Genomic DNA, 25626 nt, shown 5'->3' with positions numbered 1-25626 from the left:
CATCCTACACTACCATCTGTACATATGTCCATATACACATTGGTGATAGCGTCTCTACTATCAGTTTGTTTTTTAAATTTAGAAATACAGCATGGTAACAAGCCCTTCCAGCCCATGAGCCCCCTCAATCCAACGAAACCCACATGATCAATTTACCTACTAATCCAGTACATCTTTGGAATGTGGGAGGAAACCTACGTGAACTCAGGGAGAACATACAAGCTCCTTATGGACAGTGGCGGATTTCAACCCAGGTCGCTGGCACTGTAATCTTTCTTTGGCTTGGCTTCGCGGACGAAGATTTATGAGGGGTAAAGTCCACGTTAGCTGCAGGCTCGTTTGTGGCTGACAAGTCCGATGCGGGACAGGCAGACATGGTTGCAGCGGTTGCAAGAGAAAATTGGTTGGTTGTTGTTGGGTGTTGGGTTTTTCCTCCTTTGTCTTTTGACAGTGAGGTGGGTTCTGCGGTCTTATTCAAAGGAGGTTGCTGTCCGCCGAACTGTGAGGCGCCAAGATGCACGGTTTGAGGCGATATCAGCCCACTGGCGGTGGTCAATGTGGCAGGCACCAAGAGATATCTTTAGGCAGTCCTTGTACCTTTTCTTTGGTGCACCTCTGTCTTGGTGCCCAGTGGTGAGCTCGCCATATAACACGATCTTGGGAAGGCGATGGTCCTCCATTCTGGAGACATGACCTACCCAGCGCAGTTTGATCTTCAGCAGCGTGGATTCGATGCTGTTGGCCTCAGCCATCTCGAGTACTTCGAGATGAAGTCGCTCCAATGAATGTTGAGGATGGAGCGGAGACAACGCTGGTGGAAGCGTTCTAGGAGCCGTAGGTGATGCCGGTAAAGGACCCATGATTCAGAGCCGAACAGGAGTGTGGGTATGACAACGGCTCTGTATACACTAATCTTTGTAAGGTTTTTAAGTTGGTTGTTTTTCCAGACTCTTTTGTGTAGTCCAAACTTGTCCGTGAACTACTCTTTGCAGACGATGCTGCTTTAGTTGCCCATTCAGAGCCAGCTCTTCAGCGTTTGATGTCCTGTTTTGCGGAAACTGCCAAAATGTTTAGCCTGGATGTCAGCCTGAAGAAAACTGAGGTCCTCCATCAGCCAGCTCCCCACCATGACTACCAGCCTTCCCACATCTCCATCGGGCACACAAAACTCAAAACGGTCAACCAGTTTACCTATCTCGGCTGCACCATTTCATCGGATGGAAGGATCGACAACGAGATGGACAACAGACTCGCCGAGGCAAATAGCGGCACTGTAATAGTGTGGTGCTAACTGCTACACCAGGTGTGCCACCACAACCTATTATTTCCCAACTTCACACTCATAACCCCGAAGAACTGAACACCTTTTATGTTCGCTTTGAAAAGGAGAATGCCACTGTACCAACGCAAAGCTGTCGACCCTGTGATATCTGTCTCAGACGACAATGTCGGAACATCTTTCAAGAGGGTGACCCCTCACAGAGCTTCAGGCCCTTATGGCTTACCTGTCAGAGTACTGAAAATATGTGACAATTAACAAACTGGAGTGTTCATGGACATTTTCAGTCTCTCAATGCTGCAGTCGGAGGTTCCTACCTGCTTCAAAAGAGCAGAGTGAGCTGCCTCAATGACTACTGCCCAGTAGCACTCACTTCGACTGTAATGAAATGCTTTGAGAAGTTGGCCATGGCCAGAATTTACTCTCACCTAAGAAAAGAACTGGACCCACTGCAATGTGCCTACGGCCATAATCGTTCCTTAACAGTTGCAATCTCATTGGCTCTCCACTTAGCCCTGGATCAACTGGACAACAGTAACATATACATCAGGCTGATTTTCATCGATTTCAGCTCAGCTTTCAACTCCATCGTCCCATCAGTACTGGTCAGCAAAACCTGTGTCTCTGCAGCCCCCTCTGCAATCGAATCCTTGACTTCCTCATCAAAAGACCACAGTCAATGCAGATCGGTAACAACATCTCCTCTTCAATGACAATCAGCACAAGCACACCTCAAGGCTGCATTGCTCTACTCTCTCTACACCCATGACTTTGTGGCTAGGAACAATTAAAATGTCATCAACAAATTTGCCAATTACACCATGGTTACCAGCAGAATTAGACAGCAATGAGGAAGTGTACAGGAGAGATCAGCTGGTTGAGTGGTGCTACAACAACAACCTTACACACAATGTTAGCAAAACTAAGGAACTGATTGTGGACTTAAGGAGGGGGAATCAGGAAAACACAAACCAGTCCTCATTGAGGGGGTCAGCAGTGGAGAGGGTAAAGAATTTCAAATTCCAGGGTGTCAAAACATCTGAACATCTATCCTGGGGCCATCATGTTGAGGCAATCATGAAGAAGGCTCACAAGCGGAGGTTGGAAACATTTGTTATGTCGTCAAGACGCTTGCAAATTTCACCAGGTGTACTATGAAGAGGACTCTAACTGGTTAAATCACTGACTGTATGGACATGCCAATGCACAGGATAGGAAAAGGCTGCAGAGGTTTGTGAACTAGGCCAGTGCCATCATGGCCATTAGTCTTCACTTCATTAATGACATCTTTAAGAGGCGGTGTCTCAAGAAAGCAGCCTCAGGGAGTCACGTGATGGAGTAGTGGCCGGGAGGAGAATACCAGCCCTCTCCAGAAAAGAAGGAAAAAAGTGAGGAAAAAAACAAAGCCCCAGACACTGTGTGGAGAAAATGGCACAAAGAAAGAAAAGCCAAAAATGACAGGAATAAAAGAAGAAAGAAAGACACCGGAAGAGAAAGGTGAAGGCCTCACCTGTACGAAGAAGCAGGGACCCGCCATTGAAAGAGGAGCCCACTCCCTGAGGTCAGTGGAGACCCTGCAGGGTCACAACCCATTGAACACAGGACTGCAAAGATGGCTCATGCAGCTAAACAGAGGTGCACAACCTCGCATGCACAAGGAATCGCGCATGCACGAGGAATACGACAAAGACAACACTGACGGAAGGGGGACCAGTTGTGGAGTGGAACTCAAAAGCACGAACAGCTGAGAAAGAACCGACAGCAGGGCTCCCAGCGGGAAGATACAGAAAATAACGGGAATGGGAGAGGTGAGAATGAAAAAAGGAAACCGGAGACACAACAGATAACCAGCCCAGAAGAAGAGGACAAACATTAAGACACCATGAAAAAAAATACCCAACAAACTGAGACAAGCAGCCCAACAAGAAAGTCAGAAGAGACACAGATACAATGAAGAGAAGTAGAAGACACAAACCCTAGAGCAGACACAGAAGAAAAAGAAGGAGAACATCAAGCTCTGCACAGAGAAATAGAAGATAAAGTGAATGGACAGTACATAGATTTTAAAAAATTTCAAGAATGTATGGAAGCATTAAAAGAATGCTGACACAAGAATTTAGTGAAATAAAAAGAAAAATGAAAAGTACAGAAGAAAAAGTGAGTGAAATAGAGCTGGTCATAACAGATGTAGGGAAAAGATTAGACAAGGTGGAAGAACGAGAAACGGCTGTAGAAATGGAAGTGAACGACTTAAAAAGGAAATTGGAAGAAACTGATAAAAAAGTTAAAGAAACACAGGAGTTGTTAGCTCAGAAGATGGATATAATGGAAAACTATAATAGGAGAAACAATATAAAGATAGTGGGCCATAAGGAAAATGAAGAAGGCAAAGATATGAAAGAATTTATAAAAGAATGGATGCCCAAGGTCCTGGGAATGCCAGAAATGCAGGAAGGAATGGAAATAGAAAGGGCACACAGAACATTAGCCCCGAAACCACAGTCACAACAAAAACCAAGATCCGTTTTAGTAAAATTACTGAGATATATGACAAGAGAAAATATACTGGAGAAGGCAATGAAAAAAATGAGAGAAGACAAAAAAAACCACTGGAATACAAAGGTCAAAAAAAAATTTTCTACCCAGACATAAGTTTTGAGCTCCTGAAGAAGAGGAAGGAGTTTAACGCAGCAAAATTGATCCTATGGAAGAAAGGCTATAAATTTATGTTAAGATATCTAGCGGTGCTTAAAATAGTTATTCCGGGGCAGCAAAACAGACTGTTCTCGGATCCGGAGAAAGCATGAGAATTTGCAGAATGCCTTCAGGACAGAAAGAGAGATGAAGAGATGTAACAAGAACAAAGAACGACAACAAACTTCATATAAAGAAGAAAAATAATGTATAAGTAAGAACTAAGGAGGGGAAGAAAAGGGAAGAAAGGAAGTAAGGGGGGAATTAAGAGGGTGAGCTTTGTTATATGTGAAGATAAAAGTCTTTTCTGGAGGGGGTTGGGTGGGAGAGAATAACAATATCCAATATCTCCATTATCTCGACTCAACTCAGAATATCTTTTTCTTTGGCTTGGCTTCGCGGACGAAGATTTATGGAGGGGGTAAAAAGTCCACGTCAGCTGCAGGCTATAATAGCTAAACTATTAGCAAACAATTGGCCGACTGTGTACCAAAAATAGTAAAACTAGATCAAACTGGATTTATTAAGAAAAGACGAACAACAGACAATATCTGTAAGTTCATTAACTTAATCCATGCAGTACAAGGAAACAAGATGCCAACAGTAGCGGTTGCCTTAGATGCAGAGAAAGCCATTGACAGAGTAGAATGGAATTATTTATTCAAAGTACTACAGAGGTTCAACCTACCAGAGAAATATATTAATTGGATTAAAGCATTATATAAGGGACCATTGGCGAAGGTGACAGTAAATGGATATATATCAAACCAATTTAAATTAAGCAGGTCAACTAGGCAGGGATGTCCACTATCTCCCTCACTGTTCGCGTTAGCTATAGAACCCTTGGCAGAACTGATAAGAACAGAAAATAAAATAAGAGGGATTAAAAATAAAAGAGAAGGAATATAAAATCAGTCCATTTGCAGATGACGTCATAGTATACTTAACAGAACCAGAATTATCCATAAAAGAATGACATGAGAAATTGAAGGAATATGGAAAAGTATTGGGGTACAAGATCAACGCAAATAAAAGTGAATAATGAATACTGCGGATTATACAGAATTTAAAAAAGAATCACCATTTAAATGGCAAACACAAGCAATCCAATACCTAGGTATTCAGCTAGATAATAATCTAGGCCATCTATACAAATTAAATTATCAGCCATTAATGAAGAAATTACAAGATGACTTAGAACATTGGAAAGATTAACCACCAACACTAATAGGAAGGGTAAATTAATTAAAATGAATATATTCCCAAGGATACAATACCTATTTCAATCGTTACCAGTTCCCTTAACAGGGAAATTCTTCAATGAACTAAAGAAAATAATAAGGAAATTCATGTGGAAAGGGGGGAAACCGAGGATAGAGCTAGATAAATTAACAGAATGGTACAAACAAGGTGGTTTGCAGCTACCAAACTTTAAAAATTATTATAGAGCAGCACAATTAAGATTCTATCATATTTTTATCAAACAAGGGAAAAACCATATTGGACCAGGATAGAGCTAGATAAAATAATAGATAACCTTTCCTTTAGAGAATTGGAGAGAAAAGGGATCAAAAGAATAGAAAACAGTTTTTTTGGGAAATAAATTATTATCTTTTGAACAAATGAAGTACAAATATGGTATAACTCATGGTACAATGTTTGCATACCACCAACTGAAAACCTACTTGAAGGACAAATTGGGAAGCAGGCTGAGGTTACCAGAAGGAAGCAGCTTTGAATATGCGATTACAGACACAATGATAATTAAAAGATTTATAACAAACATGTACATCAAACTGCAAGAGAAAGAGAATGATGAAATAAGGTGTAAACCCAAACAAAAGTAGGAACAAGATCTAAACATAAAGATAAAGAATGAAACATGGGAAAAGCTATGCTCTGGAAATATGAGAAATACAATAAAAATGAGGTTACGCATGATACAATATAATTGGTTACATAGGGTATATACCATACCCCAAAAGTTAAATAAATGGGATCCAACAGTATCAGATAGATGTTTTCGCTGTAAGAAGGAAACGGGAACAACAGTACATGCAATTTGGGCATGTGAGAAAGTGGAAAAGTTTTGGGAAGATCTAAATTAGGTATTAAATAAAATCACAAAAAATAACATACCAAAAAATCCAGAGATCTTTCTTCTAAGTAATATAAGAAGTAAAGAACTTCGCCTCGATTTGGATGAAGCACAAAAAAGATTTATTATGATAGCCTTAGGTGAAGCAAAAAAATGTATAATGTCAACCTGGAAATCAGAAGAGAGCCTGAGACTACAGCAATGGTACATAGAAATGAATAAATGTATTCCATTGGAAAAAATAACATATAATTTAAGAAATAACGTCACAGTATTTGAACAAATTTGGGAACCGTACATGGAACACAACAGAGAGGGCCTACCGCAGACCTCCACCCCACTAAAATAACAGAAGGAGAAGACGAAATGAACTGACCCAGTGTGTAAAAGTAAATGACACAATTTTCTTGTTTATTTTCATTGTGTGATGACATTGTTTAATGGGTTTAATGTATTGTATATGTTGGACGTTTAGTGGATAGGGAGGGGTGGCAAGGAGGGAGGGGAGGGGGGAAAAAGGTGAGAAAATTACACTGTGTATATTCAAGAGGGAAATGTTTGTGTGTATTTTGGTCAATATGGTTCATAGTGTGGAAAATAAAAAAATTAAAAAAAGAAGGCAGCCTCGATCATCAAGGACACTCACCATCCAGGCTACGCCATTTTCTCACTGCTACCATAGGAAGGAGGCATGGGAGTCTGAAGACGAACATCCAAGGTTACAAAGAACATCTTCTTCCCCTCCACCATCAGATTTCTGAATGGATAATTAACCTATAGACGCTATCTCGCTTTTTTTTCTTTTGCACGAATTATTTATTTTTAAGTATTGTATTTAAAGAAACCTAATTTATTGCAATTTTGCACCTGTAATGCATAATACTGCTGCAGCAAAACAACAGATTTTGAGACACATCCACGTGCTTATCTTAAGTCTTGTATATGTCCCTATTGTACCAGCCTCCACCACCACCCCTGGCAATGCATTCCAGTTAACCTATGGCACCTGATATTCCCACATGGTCTCCCATCCAATTATTGTGCCTCCTTAGCTTCCGAGATCAGGCATTTTCAGGGTAGCAGGGCTGCAAATGATTTTCTTGTCTGATCCCTTACCAGATGCTCAAAAGGTTTCCAAGAAGCCTTTGTTAGTTGTATCAATTTTAACATAAAATTTGAATTATTCAGGTGTTTAGCATAATGCAGACACTCACTAAACCTTTGTGTGCTTCAGTTTATTGATATTAGATGGCAGTACATAAAAATATCTAAATTATTCAGGCATGAATAAGCAAAAGGAATATTTATTTATTTATTTACGTTTATTTGTCACATTTTACCTGGTACAGTGAACATAGAACATTGCAGGCCCTTCAGCGCAACCAATGTAAACCTACTCCACAACAATCTAATTTTTCCATATGTCCCACAATAACTCAGTATTTTTCTTACATATTGTTCAAGGGTTTTACTGTGAGTACTTTAACCGACTATCTCTAACAGTCATGCCTCCATGTAAAAAGCACAAATTACAGTATATACAATGAAGAGTAGATCAATTAGCACCAAGCAAGGGCAGCATGGTGTGAGGTTCACTCAGGAACCTGATGACCGCAGTAGCTACCTTTCCAAGGCAGTGGAGCTGTAGGTGGAGTCCACGGAGGACAGGAAGGTTTGTGTGATGCTCTGAGCTACATCCACCCCTTTCTGAGGCTTCAGAAATGAATTTGGAACAAATAAACAAAAATGTGGTGTAGCGGTGCTATGGTGGCACAACAACTTCCAGGAGGCATCGAACCAGCCATGTGACATCAGTGTGAGATGATGTTAGCGCATGTCAAGCACTTGATTCTGGGTTTTGAAAGGTTGCGCACGTGATGAAGAGTAAATCCGTTTGATTCTCTCTAGAAACGTCTTTTGTTGTGTCCACTGTGATTCTATTGGTCACAATTAGTGACCCCGATGAGACCAAAAACGTATTTTTGGACAAACATGGATTCTACAGCCGTTGCTGTGAAGCTACCACCTTTCTGGACAGCTGAGCCCAAACTTTGGTTCCAACAGGCTGAAGCACAATTTCACCTTCGCAAAGTCGAATTGGACACCAATCGTTATTACCACCTTGTCAGTGCCCTGGACCAGGCCGTCGCTAAGAGGGTCAGCGACTTCCTACAGGATCCACCACATACCAGCTCATGTGGACAAGTCTTCCCCACTGCAGCAGCAAACAGTCCTTCACAGAGGTCGACAACCTAAAAGATAGATAAACCTTTCTGCTTGTTCTGGTGGTCGTGGGGGGGTGGGGGGTAGCGGCACTATGGTGACACTACAATTCCCAAGAGGCATTGAACTGGCCATGTGACGTCAGTGCTTGTGATTCCAGTGGCCACAGTGGACTATTTTCTCTGAACAGTATTGTGCTGACCTAATAACCAACTCTAGCTGCTGCCTAGAATTTCCCAAGTGCATAACCCTCCATTTTTTTTCTCAGTTCCATCTACTTATCTAATAGGTTTGGGAAATAAAATTGACCTTCTCCAATGTCAGTTATCAGGCCATCGCCAATCCCATCGCCAAGAAGCTTCAATCGATTTTCTTCTGTGCAGAAATCAAATTCATGTTTTTTTCCAAGTGGATCTCCACAGGTGCTGAGAATAGCTTTACTCCTGGGGCAACCATATCTTTCATTTCAAGCATTTATTAAATTCAGATGAAACTCCTGAAATTTCTTTCTGTGCCAGTTTTCCTGAATTTCTTGTGTTTTCAAAAATGTAACTATCTTCTCTTCAAATAGATCCACACTCTAGACTTCACAAATTTCTAGGCTGCAGAACAAAGATTCACCACACTCTCAAAGAAACACTTCCAAAACACCACCATTTTAAACCCCCATCCCCTTATCCTGTAGCTATGACCCCTCTCATCATCTACCTGATCCCCTCTGAATCTTACACCACCCCTCATTCTTCTAAACTCGAAGTATTTAGATGTTTCTGATAGGACAACCGTTATATCCAAGGAATTAAATACAATACACAAACATGGCCCAAATAGTTTCTACCCTGAACTGAAGAATTCTCTCCTCTCCTGAAGAATAAGAAATCATCAGGAAACAACTGTGAATTCTGAAAAACGGTGAAGGGTGCAGCTAAGTTTAAATGCTTGAAAGTTGATTTTGTCATAAATCCTTTTTCATCTCAGAAGATCTTTCCTGGAACCAACACACCAATGGCATCATGAAGAAAGCCTCTACTTCCTCAGGAGTTTGCGGAGGAGCTAGTGGAGTTGTTCAAGTGAACCGGTACGGACTTGAAGGGCTGACATGGCCTGTTTCCGTGCTGTAAACAGTTATATGGTTATACTGAAGGAACTTCAGAACACACAGCATCCATAGGAAGGTAGCTAGGAAGAACATGTGGATGTGGAAGCAAGTATGGTTGAATACATTGTCATAGAGCTTGAGAACAGCAGGCTTAACAGAGGGGAAGTTCAACAAGAAAGTGTCCAAACACTGTGATTGTATCGCAATAAACCAAAGGACAAAATACACCAGACACTGCATGACCTGCTGAGGTTCTCCAGCACTTTGGTGTATTGCATAACAGAAGGGAAACAGTGAGAGACTCTCACAAAACTGAAGCAGCCTGGTTAGGGTAACGGTTAGCGCAACACTAATACAGTACCAGCAACCCGGGTTCAAATCTGGCACTGTCTTTGTGGAGTTTGTACATTCTCCCCATGTCTGTGTGGGTTTCCCCAGGGTGCTCTGGTTTCTCCCACCCTCCAAAACGTACGGGAGTTGTAGATAAATTTGCGTATTTGAGCAGCATGGACTCATGGGCGGGAAAGGCCTGTTACCATACCACATGTCTAAATTTAACAATTAAAATTATAATTTTACTCACATGAAAGAGAGGATTTGTACTTTTTCAGGGTAGGCATCCCTCAAAGAGACTCACAGTGGAGCAGCTGAATGGAGTTAAACAGCAAGGTCTGCAGTTGCTGGGGTCGAGTGCAATTCACAAATGTGCTGGAGAAACAGGTTTGTGAATTGCACTCGACCCCAGCATCGCAGACTTCCTTGTTTCATTTTACTCCAAAAATTCACCTTCTGGCTCTTCTGGATTGCCACCAATGTCAGTTAAATAATGGGACCAAACAATGTTCCAGGTAGAGTCAGGCCAACTCCTTTTACAATTGCAACCATCTTTCTTTTAAAACTCCAATACCCAAGCAATTAAGCCCAACTTACCATTTCCCAACACATGCATGCTGACATTTTGTGTTTTATGCAGAAATCAATTGAGATTGCTCTGTCACTCATTTGCAGTTTATTTCTATTTAGGTTAGCGAGTGCCAGCGATCGCGACTAGGGTTCGAATCCCACGCTGTCTGTAAGGAGTTTGTATGTTCTCCCCATGACTGCGTGGGTTTTCCCTGGGTGCTCCAGTTTCCTCCCACCATTCAAAATGTACCAGGGGTTGTAGGTCAATTGGGTGTAATTGGGCAGCATGGGTCTGTGGACCAAAAGTGCCTGTTACCGTGCTAAATGTCTAAATTTAAAAATTATAGTCTGCCTTATGATTCTTCTTACCAAAGTACATGATCTCACACTTTCTCACATAAATATATGATTTTCCAGCTGTTAATCCTTTCACGAAAAGACGAAGAGACAGCACTAGCCCAGAGCCCCCTCGAATATGAGGAAGAGAAGCAAAAGAGAGTCCCTTCAGAGACACTGAGTGCCCATCGATTCGCCTCTTGCGCTCCCATGACCTCTTGTCTGTTCCAGTAATTACCCTGCTTCCGGTTCCCAGTCTTCAACTCATCTGGGAAGCTGTTAATATCCAATGTCTTGCGGGAGCCGTTCTCGCCATCGGAACCCTCACGAATCCTGGTCCCGATCCCTGGTTCCCACCAAGCCCCTTGCTGATTCGTTGCTGTAGTCTCCTCCCGTTGGGTCCTCTCCCAGGCTTCTCCTTCTCAGCAGGCGGGGATGTTCTCCTGCTTTGGTGCCTTGTATTGGTCCACTGATCCCCAGGATGGTCCTTCAAGCTTCCTGGTCTGCTACCAAGCATGGGCGCCGCCAGCTTGTGCACGGACCTCCGTGGGCTTGCTGATGTTAAAACAAACCACTGTTGATCCTTTCTACATGCCATTTAAAACTGTATGGGGCCATCTACATCATGACTAGCCATTAGGACCTACATCTTGTTGAAAGGTCCAAATATCTTCATGGCAGCATGCCTTCTATTTACTTTCATGTCATATACAAACATGGATAACTTATATTTGTCCCTCCTTCCAAGCCTTTAATGTAGATGGTAGGCAATTACTCCACAAACCCTAATTCTTGGGGCATTCTATAAGTTACACAGAACATAGACCATTATAGCACAGTACAGGCCCTTCCAAAACCTACCAAAAACTAAACCTTCCCTTTGCATAACTCTCTATTTTTCTTCCATCTATGTGTCTATCTAAGAGTCTCTTCAATTCGCCTAATGTTCCAGCCCCCACAACCACCCCTGGCAATGCATTACATAAATCTGATTCTCTTCACATCCAAAAATGTGCTATCTTTCAGACATTCACCACCCCCTGGTTGAAAAAAAATCTTCTTTATTTTGAGACAGTGATCCCTGGTTTTAGACTCTCCAATTAAGACAGAGGTCACCCATTCTTTCTCTCCTATCAAGCGCTTCATGGAGACAAAGTTTCTTTCTTCCATGTTCCAGAGAATATGGGCACAGCTGTTATCTTAATCTCTCATAAAGTCTGGAACAACTCATTCCTTCTGTGGCAAATATATTCTTATATTCCAACTGCAGCCTTAACAGAGCTCCATGTAATTGGATCAAGATATCTCTACTCTTGTATTGATATCCTTTTGCATAAAAGGTCAACATTTCGTTTGCCTTCTAATTGCTTGTTGAACATGCATGTTAACTTGCACTGATTTTTCTACAAGGCCACCCAAGTCTTTCCAACATGTTTTAATTTACAACTTGCAGTAAATTAATGATGCTCTGCTATCTGTCTATTCAGAAGTAGAGGTGTTCAGCTCCCTTTAATTTCAGCAGGGCCCCAGTTCCCATGAAAGTCATTTGGAGCCTTGGATTCCTGATTGAAAACACAGAGAGATGGGTCAATTTCTGAATAGGAGGGAAATTGGAGGTCATAGAGCTGAGTCCACGGCCAGATCAGCCTTGATTTTACTGAATGGTGGTGGAGCAGGCTCGACAGGCCAGATGGCCGATTCCTGCTCCTGTGTTCTCACATTCTCTTGAAATTCACCAGAGACCAGTTTTCCACATTCCCAAAATTCACCAGGCCTCAGTGTTCACTCTCCCAAAACTCACCAGGTTCCACTTTCACACATTCCCAAAATTCTCCAGGTACCAATTTCCCACATTCTCAAAATTCTCCAGGACCCAGTTCCCACTTTCGCAAAATTCTTCAGCTACCAATTTCCCACATTCCCAAAATTCTCCAGGTCCCATTTTCAAAGATTCTCAAAATTCTCCAGGTCCCACCTTCTCTCATTCCCAAAATTTGCATTCCTAGTTTCCCACATTCTCTTTAATCTTATCAGATTCACCAGAAAACTTATTATCATCTTATTGTAATGCCTCTAGAAGTGTGGGGGTTATAAACAGAATAACATTCAAAGATCTGGAAAATCTGTCAGTCTGGCATCACCAAAGTCTGGTATAATGGAATTTTACAGTATTTATAGTGCATTCTGCCTTTCTACTTTTACTGCTAAAATAGATTAGCTCATGTCTTTCCACATAATATTTCCTCCACCATCACCTTAACCAGTCTATACCCCTGAGGTCTCCTTGCGTTCTGTCACTCCATTTAGATTTGTATCATATGGACATTTTTAAAAATCCCATAGACTAAGCAGGAGAGCTCTTCTTGGTGTCCTGGCCTATATTTACTGGCAACTCAAACGAACAGATGGTTTTACCAGAACACGAAAGGCCATGCATTTAGGGAAAAAGCAGTTTAAGGGAGATGTGTGGAACAAGTTTATATTTTAACACAGAGAGTGCTGGATGCCTGGAACGGGCTGGCAGGTAGAAACAGGTATGATCGTAGTGTTTAAGCATCTGAATAGACGCGTGTATGCAGGGGAAAGAAGGCCAGGGATATGAGAAAGCAGAATAGATTTAGATTAGTGCACAAAAGTGCTGGCGAAACTCAGGAGGTCACGCAATGCCCACTGGAACTAAAAGGAGGTTGATGTTCCGGACCTGAGCACTTTGTCAGGAGTGTCGACTGCCTTTTACTTCCTATGGATGCTATGTGACCTCCTGAGTTTCTCCAGAGCTTTTGTGGACTGCACTAGACTCCAGTATCTGCAGATTTTCTTGTTTACCTCCACTTAGTTTAATTTGGACATCATGTTTGGTGGAGATATGTGGTCTGAAGGTCCTGCTCTTGTGATGTACTGTTCTCTAATCTCATGGTAAGTCACCCTACATGACCACCATGGGCACACTTAATCTTCACCACACAATCTGAAGATCCCATGTCCTTAAACCTCTACTGTCTGAACATGTAGCCATTCTGCATTTTTGATAGTGGGAGACAATTCCCAACAAGGCTTTTGGCCATCTGAGGCATCTTCGTTAAGTTCAGCATTCTCTTCCAACATTTGCACACATATAAAAGAGTTTGTCTTTCATTATTGTCTGTAACTTAGTAAAGCTTCTCAAGATGTAATCAAATAAACTGCTTTTCCATATCCTGTGGCATGTGTCACAGCAAAGAAATGAGCACTTGGTCTTGCCACATCAATATTGACTTAATAGAAACATAGAAGATAGGAGCACGAGTAGGTCATTCGACGTTTCGAGCCTGCTCCGCCATTCAACGAGATCATGGCTGATCTTAAAGTTCAGTACCCCGTCCCCGCCTTCTCTCCGTAACCTTTAATACCCTTATACTGAAGAAATATATCTAATTCCCTCTTAAATATATTTATTGAACCTGCCTCTACTGCCCTCTGTGGCAATGAATTCCACAGATTCACCACCCTCTGGGTAAAGAAATTCCTCCTCATCTCGGTCCTAAATGGTTTGCCTATTATCCTCAAACCATGGCCCCGGGTTCTAGATTTTCCCATCATTGGAAACATCCCATCTGCATCCGTTCTGTCCAGTCCTGCCAGAATTTTATATGTCTCTATGAGATCCCCTCTCAATTTTCTAAACTCCAGCGAGTACAATCCCAATTTGCGCAATCTTTCCTCATAAGTCATTCCTGCCATTCCAGGTATCAGCCTGGTGAATCGCCACTGCACTCCCTCCATGGCAAGAACATCTTTCCTTAGATAAGGTGACCAAAACTGCACACAATACTCTAGGTGTGGTCTCACCAAGACCCTGTACAGCTGTAGTAAGGTATCCTTGTTCCTATACTCAAACCCTCTTGATATGAAGGCCAACATACCATTTGCCTTTTTAACCGCCTGCTGTACCTGCATGCTCGCTATCAGAGACTGGTGTACAAGTACCCCTAGGTCTCTCTGCACTTCCCCATCTCTTAATCTATTGCCATTCAAATAGTAATCTGCCCTCCGGTTTGTATTACCAAAGTGGTTAACCTCACTTTTTATCCACATTGTAGTGCATTTGCCATGTATCTGCCCAGTCCCTCAATTTATCCAAATCACACTGGAGCTTCCTGACCCCCTCTTCCGAGCACACAACCCCTCCTAGCTTAGTGTTATCTGCAAATTTGGAGATATTACATCCAATCCCCTCATCCAGATCATTAATGTAAATTGTGAACAGCTGGGGTCCCAGTACAGATCCCTGTGGCACCCCACTGGTCACCGCCTGCCAATCAGAAAACGAGCCATTTATCCCAACTCCCTGTCTTCTACCTGCCTGCCAGTTCTCAATCCATATCAATACTTTGCCCCGAATCCCATGAGCCTTGATTTTGTAAGCCAGTCATTAATGCGGGACCTTATCGAAGGCCTTTTGGAAGTCCAGGTACACCACATCCACTGGCTCTCCCCCATCTATTTTACCTGTCACCATCTCAAAGAATTCCAATAGATTTGTCAAGCACGATTTACCTTTTGTAAATCCATGTTGACTCCGTCAGATCCCTTCTCTGCTAGTCATATGCTCCGCTATTACATCCTTAATAATGGATTCCATCATTTTGCCCACTACTGATGTAAGGCTCACCGGCCTATAATTCCCCGCTTTTTCTCTACCCCCCTTTTTAAATAGTGGGGTAACATTAGCTACCCTCCAATCCATGGGTACTGATCCTGAGTCTATCGAGTTCTGGAAAATAATTCTTTTTTTTTTAAATTTTTTTATTTTTCACACCATAAACCACATTGACCATGATACATACATTTTCCTTTTCAAATATATACAGTGCCATTTTCTCCCCCCCCCTCCTCCCATCCCACCCTCCCTACCTCCCCCACATCCATTTAAAGTACAAAATCTAAGATACATTAAACCAGTCAAACAATGTTGTCATTCAATAAAAATAAACAAGAAATTCCACTGAGTCAATTCTTTTCATTTCCTTCTCCTTTCGTTAATTTAGGTAGTGAATGTCCCCGGTAGGTTTTCTCTATTGTGTTTCATGCAAGGCTCCCATATTTGTTCAAATATTTCAATATTATTTCTTAAACTATATGTTATTTTTTCTAATGGAATACATTTATTCATTTCTATATACCATTGTTGTATTTTCAAATTATCTTCCAATTTCCAGGTTGACATAATACATTTCTTTGCTACGGCTAGAGCTATCTTAACAAATCTTTTTTGTGCACCATCCAAATCAATTCCAAATTCTTTGTTTTTTATGTTACTTAGGAGGAAGATCTCTGGATTTTTTGGTATATTGTTTTCTGTAATTTTATTTAATATTTGGTTTAGATCTTCCTAAAATTTTTCTACTTTGTCACATGTCCAGATTGCATGAATTGTTGCTCCCATTTATTTTTTACATTGAAAACATCTGTCAGGTACTGTTGGGTCCCATTTATTTAACTTTTGAGGTGTAATGTATAGCCTGTGTATCCAGTTATATTGTATCATTCATAACCTCGTATTTATTGTCTTTCTCATCGTTCCAGAACATAACTTCTCCCATGTTTCCTTTTTTATCTTTATATTTAAATCTTGTTCCCATTTTTGTTTAGTTTTACCATTTGTTTCCTCATTCTCCTTTTCTTGCAGTTTAATATACATATTTGTTATAAATCTTTTGATTATCATTGTATCTGTAATCACATTTTCAAAGTTACTTCCCTCTGGTAAACTCAGACTGCTTCCTAATTTGTCCTTCAAGTAGGATCTCAATTGGTAATATGCCAGCACTGTATCTTGAGTTATATTGTATTTATCTTTCATTTGTTCAAAGGATAATAATCTATTTCCTGAAAAACAATTTTCTATTCTTTTGATCCTTTTTTTCTCCCATTCTCTAAAGGAAAGGTTATCTATTGTAAAAGGGAGTAACTTATTTTGCGTCAATATTAATTTTGGTAATTGATAATTTGTTTTATTCCTTTCTACATGAATCTTTTTCCAAATATTGAGTAGATGATGTAATACTGGAGAACTCCTACGTTGTACCAATTTTTCATCCCATTTATATAATATGTGTTCAGGTATCTTTTCCCCTATTTTATCTAATTCTAATCTAGTCCAATCTGGCTTTTCCCTTGTTTGATAAAAATCTGATAGGTATCTTAATTGTGCGGCTCTATAATAATTTTTAAAGTTTGGCAGTTGTAAGCCTCCTTGTTTATACCATTCTGTTAATTTATCTAGTGCTATCCTCGGTTTCCCCCCTTTCCATAAAAATTTCCTTATTATTTTCTTTAACTCCTTGAAGAATTTCTCTGTCAAGTGTATTGGCAATGCCTGAAATAGGTATAATATCCTTGGGAAATTGTTCATTTTAATACAGTTTATCCTTCCTATTAGTGTTAATGGTAAATCTTTCCAATGCTCTAAATCGTTCTGTAATTTTTTCATTAGTGGATAATAATTGAGTTTATATAGATGGCCGAGATTTTTATTTATTTGTATACCTAGGTATCTTATTGCTTGCATTTGCCTTCTGAATGGTGATTCCTTCTTAAATTTTGAGAAATCCGCATTATTCATTGGCATTGCTTCACTTTTATTTACGTTAATCTTGTAACCCGACACTTCTCCATATTCCTTCAATTTCTTATATAATTCTTTTATTGATAGTTCTGGTTCTGTTAAGTATACTATAACATCATCCGCAAATAAACTGATTTTATATTCCTTGTCTTTTATTTTTATCCCTTTTATATTATTTTCTGTTCTTATCAATTCTGCTAGTGGTTCTATAGCTAACGCGAACAATAAGGGTGATAGTGGGCATCCCTGCCGTGTTGACCTGCTTAAGTTAAATTGCTTTGATATATATCCATTTACTGTCACTTTCGCCAATGGCCCCTTATATAATGCTTTAATCCAATTAATATACTTCTCTGGTAAACTGAATTTTTGCAATACTTTGAATAAATAATTCCATTCTACTCTGTCAAAGGCCTTCTTTGCGTCTAAAGCAACTGCTACTGTTGGCGCTTTACTCCCTTCTACTGCATGAATTAAGTTAATAAATTTACAAATATTGTCTGTTGTGTGTCTTTTTTTAATAAATCTAGTTTGGTCTAGATTTACCATTACTCTGCTAATCTGTTTGCTAATAGTTTAGCTATTATCTTATAATCTGTGTTAAGTAATGATATTGGTCTATATGACACTGGTGCGAGTGGATCTTTCCCTTGCTTTAGTATTACTGTAATTATTGCTGTTTTACATGAATCTGGTAAGCTTTGTGTTTTATCAATCTGGTTGATTACTTCCAGGAGGGTGGAATTAATAAATCTTATAGAATTCTATTGGGAATCCATCCTCTCCTGGTGTTTTATTATTTGGTAATTTTTTTATTATCTCTTGTATTTCTACTATTTCAATTGGTTCTGTTAATTTATTTTGTTCCTCTATTTGTAATTTTGGTAGTTCAATTTTAGTTAAAAATTCATCTATTTTCCCTTCTTTCCCTTCATTTTCAGTTTGGTATAATTGTTCATAGAATTCTCGAAAGCTTTCCTTGATCTCCATTGGATTATATGTGATTTGTTTGTCTTTTTTCCTTGATGCCAATACCATTTTCTTAGCTTGTTCTGTCTTAAGCTGCCATGCTAGAATTTTGTGCGTTTTTTCCCCTAGTTCATAATATTTCTGTTTTGTCTTCATTATGTTCTTCTCCACCTTATATGTTTGTAGTGTTTCATATTTTATTTTTTTATCTGCCAATTCTCTTCTTTTAGTTGCATCTTCCTTCATTGCTAATTCTTTTTCTATATTTACTATTTCCCTTTCCAACTGCTCTGTTTCCTGATTATAGTCCTTCTTCATCTTGCTTACATAACTTATTATTTGCCCTCTAATGAACGCTTTCATTGCATCCCATAGTATAAACTTATCTTTCACTGATTCCGTATTTATTTCAAAATACATTTTAATTTGTCTTTCAACGAATTCTCTAAAATCCTGCCTTTTAAGTAGCATGGAGTTTAATCTCCATCTATACGTTCTTGGAGGGATGTCCTCTAACTCTATTGTCAATATCTAGGGTGAATGGTCCGATAATATTCTAGCTTTATATTCTGTTTTTCTTACTCTATCTTGTATATGAGCTGATAACAAAAATAGGTCTATTCTTGAGTATGTTTTATGTCTACCCGAGTAATATGAATATTCCTTTTCCTTTGGGTGTTGTTTCCTCCATATATCCAAAAGTTGCATTTCTTCCATCGATTTAATTATAAATTTGGTTACTTTGTTCTTTCTGTTAATTTTTTTCCCAGTTTTGTCCATATTTGAATCCAAATTCAGGTTGAAATCCCCTCCTATTAATATGTGCCCTTGCGTATCTGCTATGTTCAAAAAAATATCTTGCATAAACATTTGATCTTCTTCGTTAGGTAAATATACATTGAGTAGATTCCAAAACTCCGAATATATCTGACATTTTATCATTACATATCTCCCTGCTGGATCTATTATTTCCTCTTCTATTTTAATTGGCACATTTTTACTAATTAATATAGCTACTCCTCTTGCTTTTGAATTATACGACGCTGCTGTTACATGTCCTACCCAATCTCTCTTTAATTTCTTGTGCTCCAATTCAGTTAAATGTGTTTCTTGCACAAATGCTATATCAATTTTTTCTTTTTTCAGTAAATTTAGCAGTTTCTTCCTTTTAATTTGGTTATGTATTCCGTTAATATTTAAAGTCATATAGTTCAGCGTAGCCATTTCATACTTTGTTTATCTTCCCTTTCCGTTTCTCCATCATCACCTTTCCTTCTTATCCATTTCTGCTTTCTTGTTTTGAACACTTTATAAGACAACATTTCTAAAACATCAAACATTTTCCTTATTCTCCTATTTAAAACTTCTTTAACCCCATTCTCCCCTCCCCCTCCTGAGTTGCCCTTTATCCCTTGTCGGGCAACCACATCTCCCCTCTCCATTTGGATTTGCGAATTCACTCGCAAACGTCAACTGATTTTGTAGTGACCGTAACTCCTCCCCACCCAGCCCCCCCCAGAAAAGATTTTAATTTTCATATGTAACAAAGGTCACTCTTTTAATTCCCTCCTTATTCCCTCTATTCTCTTTCCCTCCCTTATTAATTCTTGTCTATACTCTATATATTTTCCTCTAAATGCGGATACATTCATGTATATATATATATATATATATATACACACATATACCCCTTTACACACACACACATATAGTTCGTGGTCATTTTTGCTCTCATTACATGTCTTCATCTCTCTGCTTGTTTTGTAGTTGTTCTGCAAATTTCCTTGCTTCCTCTGGATCCGAGAATAGTCTGTTTTGTTGCCCTGGAATAACTATTTTAAGTACCGCTGGGTACTTTAACATAAATTTATATCCTTTTTTCCATAAGATCGTTTTTGCTGTATTGAACTCCTTCCTCTTCTTCAGGAGTTCAAAACTTATGTCTGGATAGAAAAAAATTTTTTGACCTTTATATTCCAGTGGCTTTTTGTCTTCTCTTACTTTCTTCATTGCTTTCTCCAATATATTTTCTCTTGTTGTATATCTTAAGAATTTTACTAAAATGGATCTTGGTTTTTGCTGCGGTTGTGGTTTCGGGGCTAAAGTTCTATGTGCCCTCTCTATTTCCATTTCTTCCTGTAATTCTGGTCTTCCTAGGACCCTGGGGATCCAATCTTTTATAAATTCTCTCATATTCTTGCCTTCTTCATCTTCCTTAAGTCCCACTATCTTTATATTATTTCTTCTATTATAGTTTTCTATTATATCTATCTTCTGAGCTAACAGCTCATGTGCCTCTTTAACTTTTTTATTAGATTCTTCTAATTTCTCTTTTAATTCCTCTACTTCCATTTCTACAATTGTTTCTCGTTCTTCCATATTTTCCACTCTTTTTCCTATCTCTGACATGGCCATTTCTATTTTATTCATTTTTTCTTCTGCATTCTTAATTCTTCTTTTTATCTCATTAAATTCTTGTAATTGCCATTCTTTCACTGATTCCATATATTCTTTAAAAAAAAATACATCCATTGTCTTGCCTTTCTCTTCTTCTTCCACTTCTTTCTGTTCTTCTTCTTCCTCTGGATTGACCATCTGTTGTTTCCTTGTTTTCTTTTTACCCTCTTCTTTCTTGTTGTCGTTATTGTCTGTGTTCTTCACCTGCTGCTGTGCTGCAGGTGTCTCTCTCAGCTGTGGAGATCGACTCCGCAGCTGCTCCCCCCTCCCGTCAGTGTGTTTTTTTTCATGCGCATCGCGCATGCGCGAGGAGTCGCGCATGCACGGTTGCGGATTTTTACTCGGCTCTGCGAGCCATTTTTGTAGTCCCGAGCCCGGGACCTCCACTGACCTGAGGGAACGGGCTTCTCTCTCCGCGGCGGGCCTCTTCGGACAGGTAAGGCCTTCACCTTCTTCTTCCGACATTCTTTCTTCCTCTTTTCTTCCCGTTGTTTTTGACTTTTCTCTCTTCGCTGCCATTTTCTTCTCACCTTTATTTTTACTTTATTATAAATTTTAATCTTGTACCTTTGTGCTTTGTGTGTTTTTTTTTTAAACTTTTCGGGAGAGGGCTGGAATTCCCTGACCGGCCACTACTCCATCACGTGACTCCTCCGAAAATAATTCTTAAAGCATCTGCTATCTGAATGGCCACTTCCTTAAGATGTAGATTATCAGGCCCTTGGGATTTATCTGCCTTTCATCCCATCAATTTCCCCAAGACCATGTCCTTAGAGATACTGATTTCTTTCAGTTCCTCCCTTGCATTAGTCTCTATGTTTCCCAACATCCTTGGGAGGTTATTTGTATCCTCTCTTGTAAAAACAGAACTAAAGTAAGAATTTAATTGGTCTGCCATTTCCTTATTCCCCATTATATATTCCCCTGATTCCGACTGCAAAGGACCTACTCTGGATTTCACCAATCTTTTCCTCTTGACATATTTATAAAAGCTTTTGCAGTCGGTTTTTATATTTGCCGCAAGCTTATTTTCGTAATTTATTTTTGCTCTCTTGATTAATCCCTTTGTCCTCCTTTGGTGCATCTTGAACTGCTCCCAGTCTTCGGTTGTGGTACTTTTTTTGGCCAATTGATATGCTCTCTCTTTGGACCTAATGCTGTCTCTAATTTCCCTTGTTATCCACGGTTGAGTCACCTTTTTTGGCCAAACGATTGCAAAACGATTTTTGCAATTTCTCCATTAAATCTGTGAATGCTTTCCATTGTCTATCCACAGTTAACTCCCCCATAAACACCACCCAATCAATCTTACTCAACTCCCGTCTCATACCATCATAATTCCCTTTATTTAAATTCAGGACCTTAGTCTCGGTTTTAATTTCATCACTCTCCATGTCGAGTGAGAATTTGATCATATTGTGATCGCTCCTACCCAAAGGGCCTCGTACAACAAGATTGTTGATTAGCCCCTTATCATTGCATAATACCCAATCTAAAATGGCCTGCTCCCAGTTGGTTCCTCGACATATTGGTCTAGATAACCGTCCCGTAAACATTCAAGAAATTAAAGTCTCCCATGATGACAGCTGTTCCCTTATTGCACGCTTTTCTAATTTCTCTTTTAATGCCTTCCCTCACCTCTACACTACTATTTGGAGGCCTATATACCACCCCCACTAACGTTTTCCGCCCCTTGCTATTCCTCAGTTCTACCCATATAGATTCCGCATCTTCCGAGTTGATATCCTTTCTGTCAATCGTGTCAGTCCCTTCTCTCACCATCAATACTACCCCACCCCCTTTTCTTTCTTGCCGATCCCTCCTAAATAAAGATGTTCTCGTCTTCTCTCTGTAGGGCATTAGCCAAGCAACCACACATCCCCTTTGGAGACAGTGTCCAGTTCCTCACCTGCTGTTGGTTTTCTTTCTGAGAGTGTAGTCGCGCTTGGATGCACTCTCGCGTCTCCTGGAATGCCTGCCTCTGGGACACCTCAGCTGGGTAATGGGTGCAGACACCAACGATGTTGGTGCAGGAGAAGATCAGCACATTGGCGACCAACTGAAAGAGGAAGAGCAAACATGGGTTAAAAACGGAGCAATATCATAACTTGTTTGATGCAAGTCTGAACTTTCAAAGCCATGAAATGTGCTTTACAAGTCAAGTCAAGTTTATTGTTATAAGTACAACCTAATGAAACAGCCCTCTCCGGTCTTCAGTACAAAACATCAAGACATAACACACATACAGACAAACAATACATTTTTACCATTGATTCAAACTTGATGCATATGATCATTCCATTGAGATGTTCTTATCACAACTGTTTGCTGGTTCATCAAACAATTAGACCAATGTTTGGTCTGATTGGTTCAACCTGATCCCATTTTTGCCACTTAGTTACCTTCCCAATCTGCCACACTGCTGTCCTAGACATTTGATAATGAATAATAAGGCATTCACTCACCAAGAACATCATCCAGAAGGCCAGCAGGCTCACCCAATGTTCACACATAAGTACAAAATACTGCCATTAAATCATGAGTTTAATATACAATGCATCTCATGAGGAAAATTATAAAAAATGTCACTGCCACATTAAAAAATAGATTTGCAAAAGTAAAAAAGGATAAGATTTAAGGAGTTTCTTTCAGAGAGACAGATGAAGAGGTGGCAGAACCTCAGCAATTCAAGATATGAATATTCAATCAAGTGAGAATGAATTGGAAAATGATCGTTGGACGATCGCAGAGATCCCAGAGGATGACATACTGGCAGGGATTCCAGAGACTGGGAGGGTTGAAGACATGGAGGGGATTTGATGACAAAGTGAGGTAGTCGGACAGGAAGTTTGGGATGTTCGGATTTAAGAAGGTAAGAACATAAGAAATAGGAACAGGAGTTGGTCACCTGGGCTATCGAGCCTGCACCACCATTTAATAAGATTGTGGCTGATCTGGCTGTGGATTCAGCTCAACTTGCCCACCTGTTCCTCATAACTCATTAATTCTCCTATTCTTCAAAACTCTAACTGTGTCTTAAATACATTTAATGAGACAGCTTGTACTGTTTCCTTGGGCAGAGAACTTCATACATTCACTACTCTTTGGGAGAAGCAATCCCTTCTTATCTCTGTCTTAAACCTACTCTCTCAAATCTTGAGATTATGACCCCAGTTATAGTTTCACCTACCAGTGGAAACAACCCCCCTCCCTTTCTATTTTATCTATTCCTTTCATAATTTTATTTGTCCCCACAAGATTCTCCCTCATCCTTCTAGAACCATAAAACATTACAGCACAGAAAACAGGCCCTTTGGCCCTTCTAGTCTGTGCCAAACTATTATTCTGCCTTGTATCACTGAACTGCATCCATTCCAAACCTCACCATTGCCCTCCCATCCACGTACCTGTCCAAATTTTTCTTTGATTTATGAAGATCAATGTGCCCAAAGATCTCTTTACCACCCTATCTATCTCTAAACTCCAGTTCCAGGCTCCTTGATACTTCTTCATCTTCTTTTAAGGAGCTTGGAGGCAAGTCACTGGAATATTCATGTTAAATATTAACAAAGGCCTGGATGAAGGCTTTGGAAATAACCTAGAAGTGTTACAATGGTGGAAGTTAGCAGTGGTGATGAAGTCCAGAGGACAAAGGGATCACCAACATTTGAAAAGATATACTTTTGTCTTGTTCAATGCTTAAGGGCCAATATTTGGTGAAATGAGCTGATCTTAATGAGACAGCTTGTACTGTTTCCTTGGGCAGAGAACTTCATACATTCACTACTCTAAGAAACCTGCATAGGAGAAGGCCACTCCGATATAAAACCTACGACCCAAGGACCTCGCTGCCACGTCCCAGCTTGCTCGGCCACGGCACACGAACCATGGGTGTAAAGGGTGGGGCCAGTACTGCGCGCACTGCACTCCACCTAAAAGCTCCTTTGCGCAGGCCCGAGGACAGGTCCACGTCCTCCCCCTCCACGTCCTCCCCCTCAAAAGATGCTCACAAACTCAAGCTAGCATGCTGGAACATCAGAACCATGCTAGACAAGGCTGACAGCCACCGACCTGAAAGTCGGTCTGCCCTCATTGCACATGAACTCCTCAGACTTGACATCGACATAGCCGCTCTCAGTGAAGTCCGCCTGGCAGATGTAGGCAGCCTCCAAGAACGCGGCGCGGGCTACACACTCTACTGGTCTGGCAAGCCTTCGGATGAACGACGCCTATCTGGTGTAGGCTTCATGGTCAAGAGCTTCATTGCCTCCAAACTCGAAAACCTTCCGACAGGCCTCTCGGACCGAATCATGTCCATGCGACTCCCACTTCAAAACAAGCATCACATCACCCTCATCAGTGTCTATGCTCCAACCCTCCAGGCGGAACCAGCAGAAAAGAACAAGTTCTACACCGACCTGCGCAACCTCATCCAACGTACCCCTACAGCCGACAAGGTTGTCATCCTGGGCGACTTCAACGCTCGTGTCGGCAAAGACTCAGAAACCTGGCCAGGAATCCTGGGCAAGCATAGCGTCGGCAAGTGCAACGACAATGGGTGCCTCCTGTTGGAGCTCTGCGCAGAACAGCGACTTGTCATTACAAACACCCTTTTTCAGCAGAGGGACAGCCTTAAGACCACCTGGATGCATCCCCGATCCAAACACTGGCACCTCCTGGACTACATCCTGGTGCGAGAAAGTGACAAACAAGATGTGCTCCACACCAGGGTCATGCCTAGCGCGGAATGCCACACTGACCACCGGCTGGTTCGCTGCAAGCTCAACCTTCACTTCAAGCCAAAGCCCAGGAACAATAAAGCCCCCAGAAAGAGGTTCAATGTTGGAAAACTGCAGTCAGACGAAGCGAGAGGAAACTTCCAGGCAAACCTCAAAGCAAAGCTCGACGTTGCAACCCGCCTCACGGACCCGTCCCCTGAAACCCTCTGGGATCAGTTGAAG

The 25626-nt window shown here is 40.5% G+C and overlaps 1 protein-coding gene across 4 annotated transcripts in view; it reads right to left on the bottom strand.

The window, feature by feature from the left end:
• adcy5 (adenylate cyclase 5) overlaps positions 1-25626 on the bottom strand; it is a 390458-nt gene that overhangs the window by 160406 nt on the left and 204426 nt on the right. For all 4 annotated transcript variants that reach the window (XM_069934774.1, XM_069934775.1, XM_069934776.1 and 1 more), the window contains exon 2: positions 22575-22724. In XM_069934774.1, the coding sequence (XP_069790875.1) occupies positions 22575-22724 (150 nt within the window). The remainder of the gene's footprint in view (positions 1-22574; positions 22725-25626) is intronic.

Source organism: Narcine bancroftii, chromosome 4 (assembly GCF_036971445.1).
Source record: "Narcine bancroftii isolate sNarBan1 chromosome 4, sNarBan1.hap1, whole genome shotgun sequence".
Taxonomy (NCBI): domain Eukaryota; kingdom Metazoa; phylum Chordata; class Chondrichthyes; order Torpediniformes; family Narcinidae; genus Narcine; species Narcine bancroftii.
The sequence above is the reverse complement of the archived record's forward strand: the minus strand, read 5'-3'. Positions and strand labels throughout refer to the sequence as shown.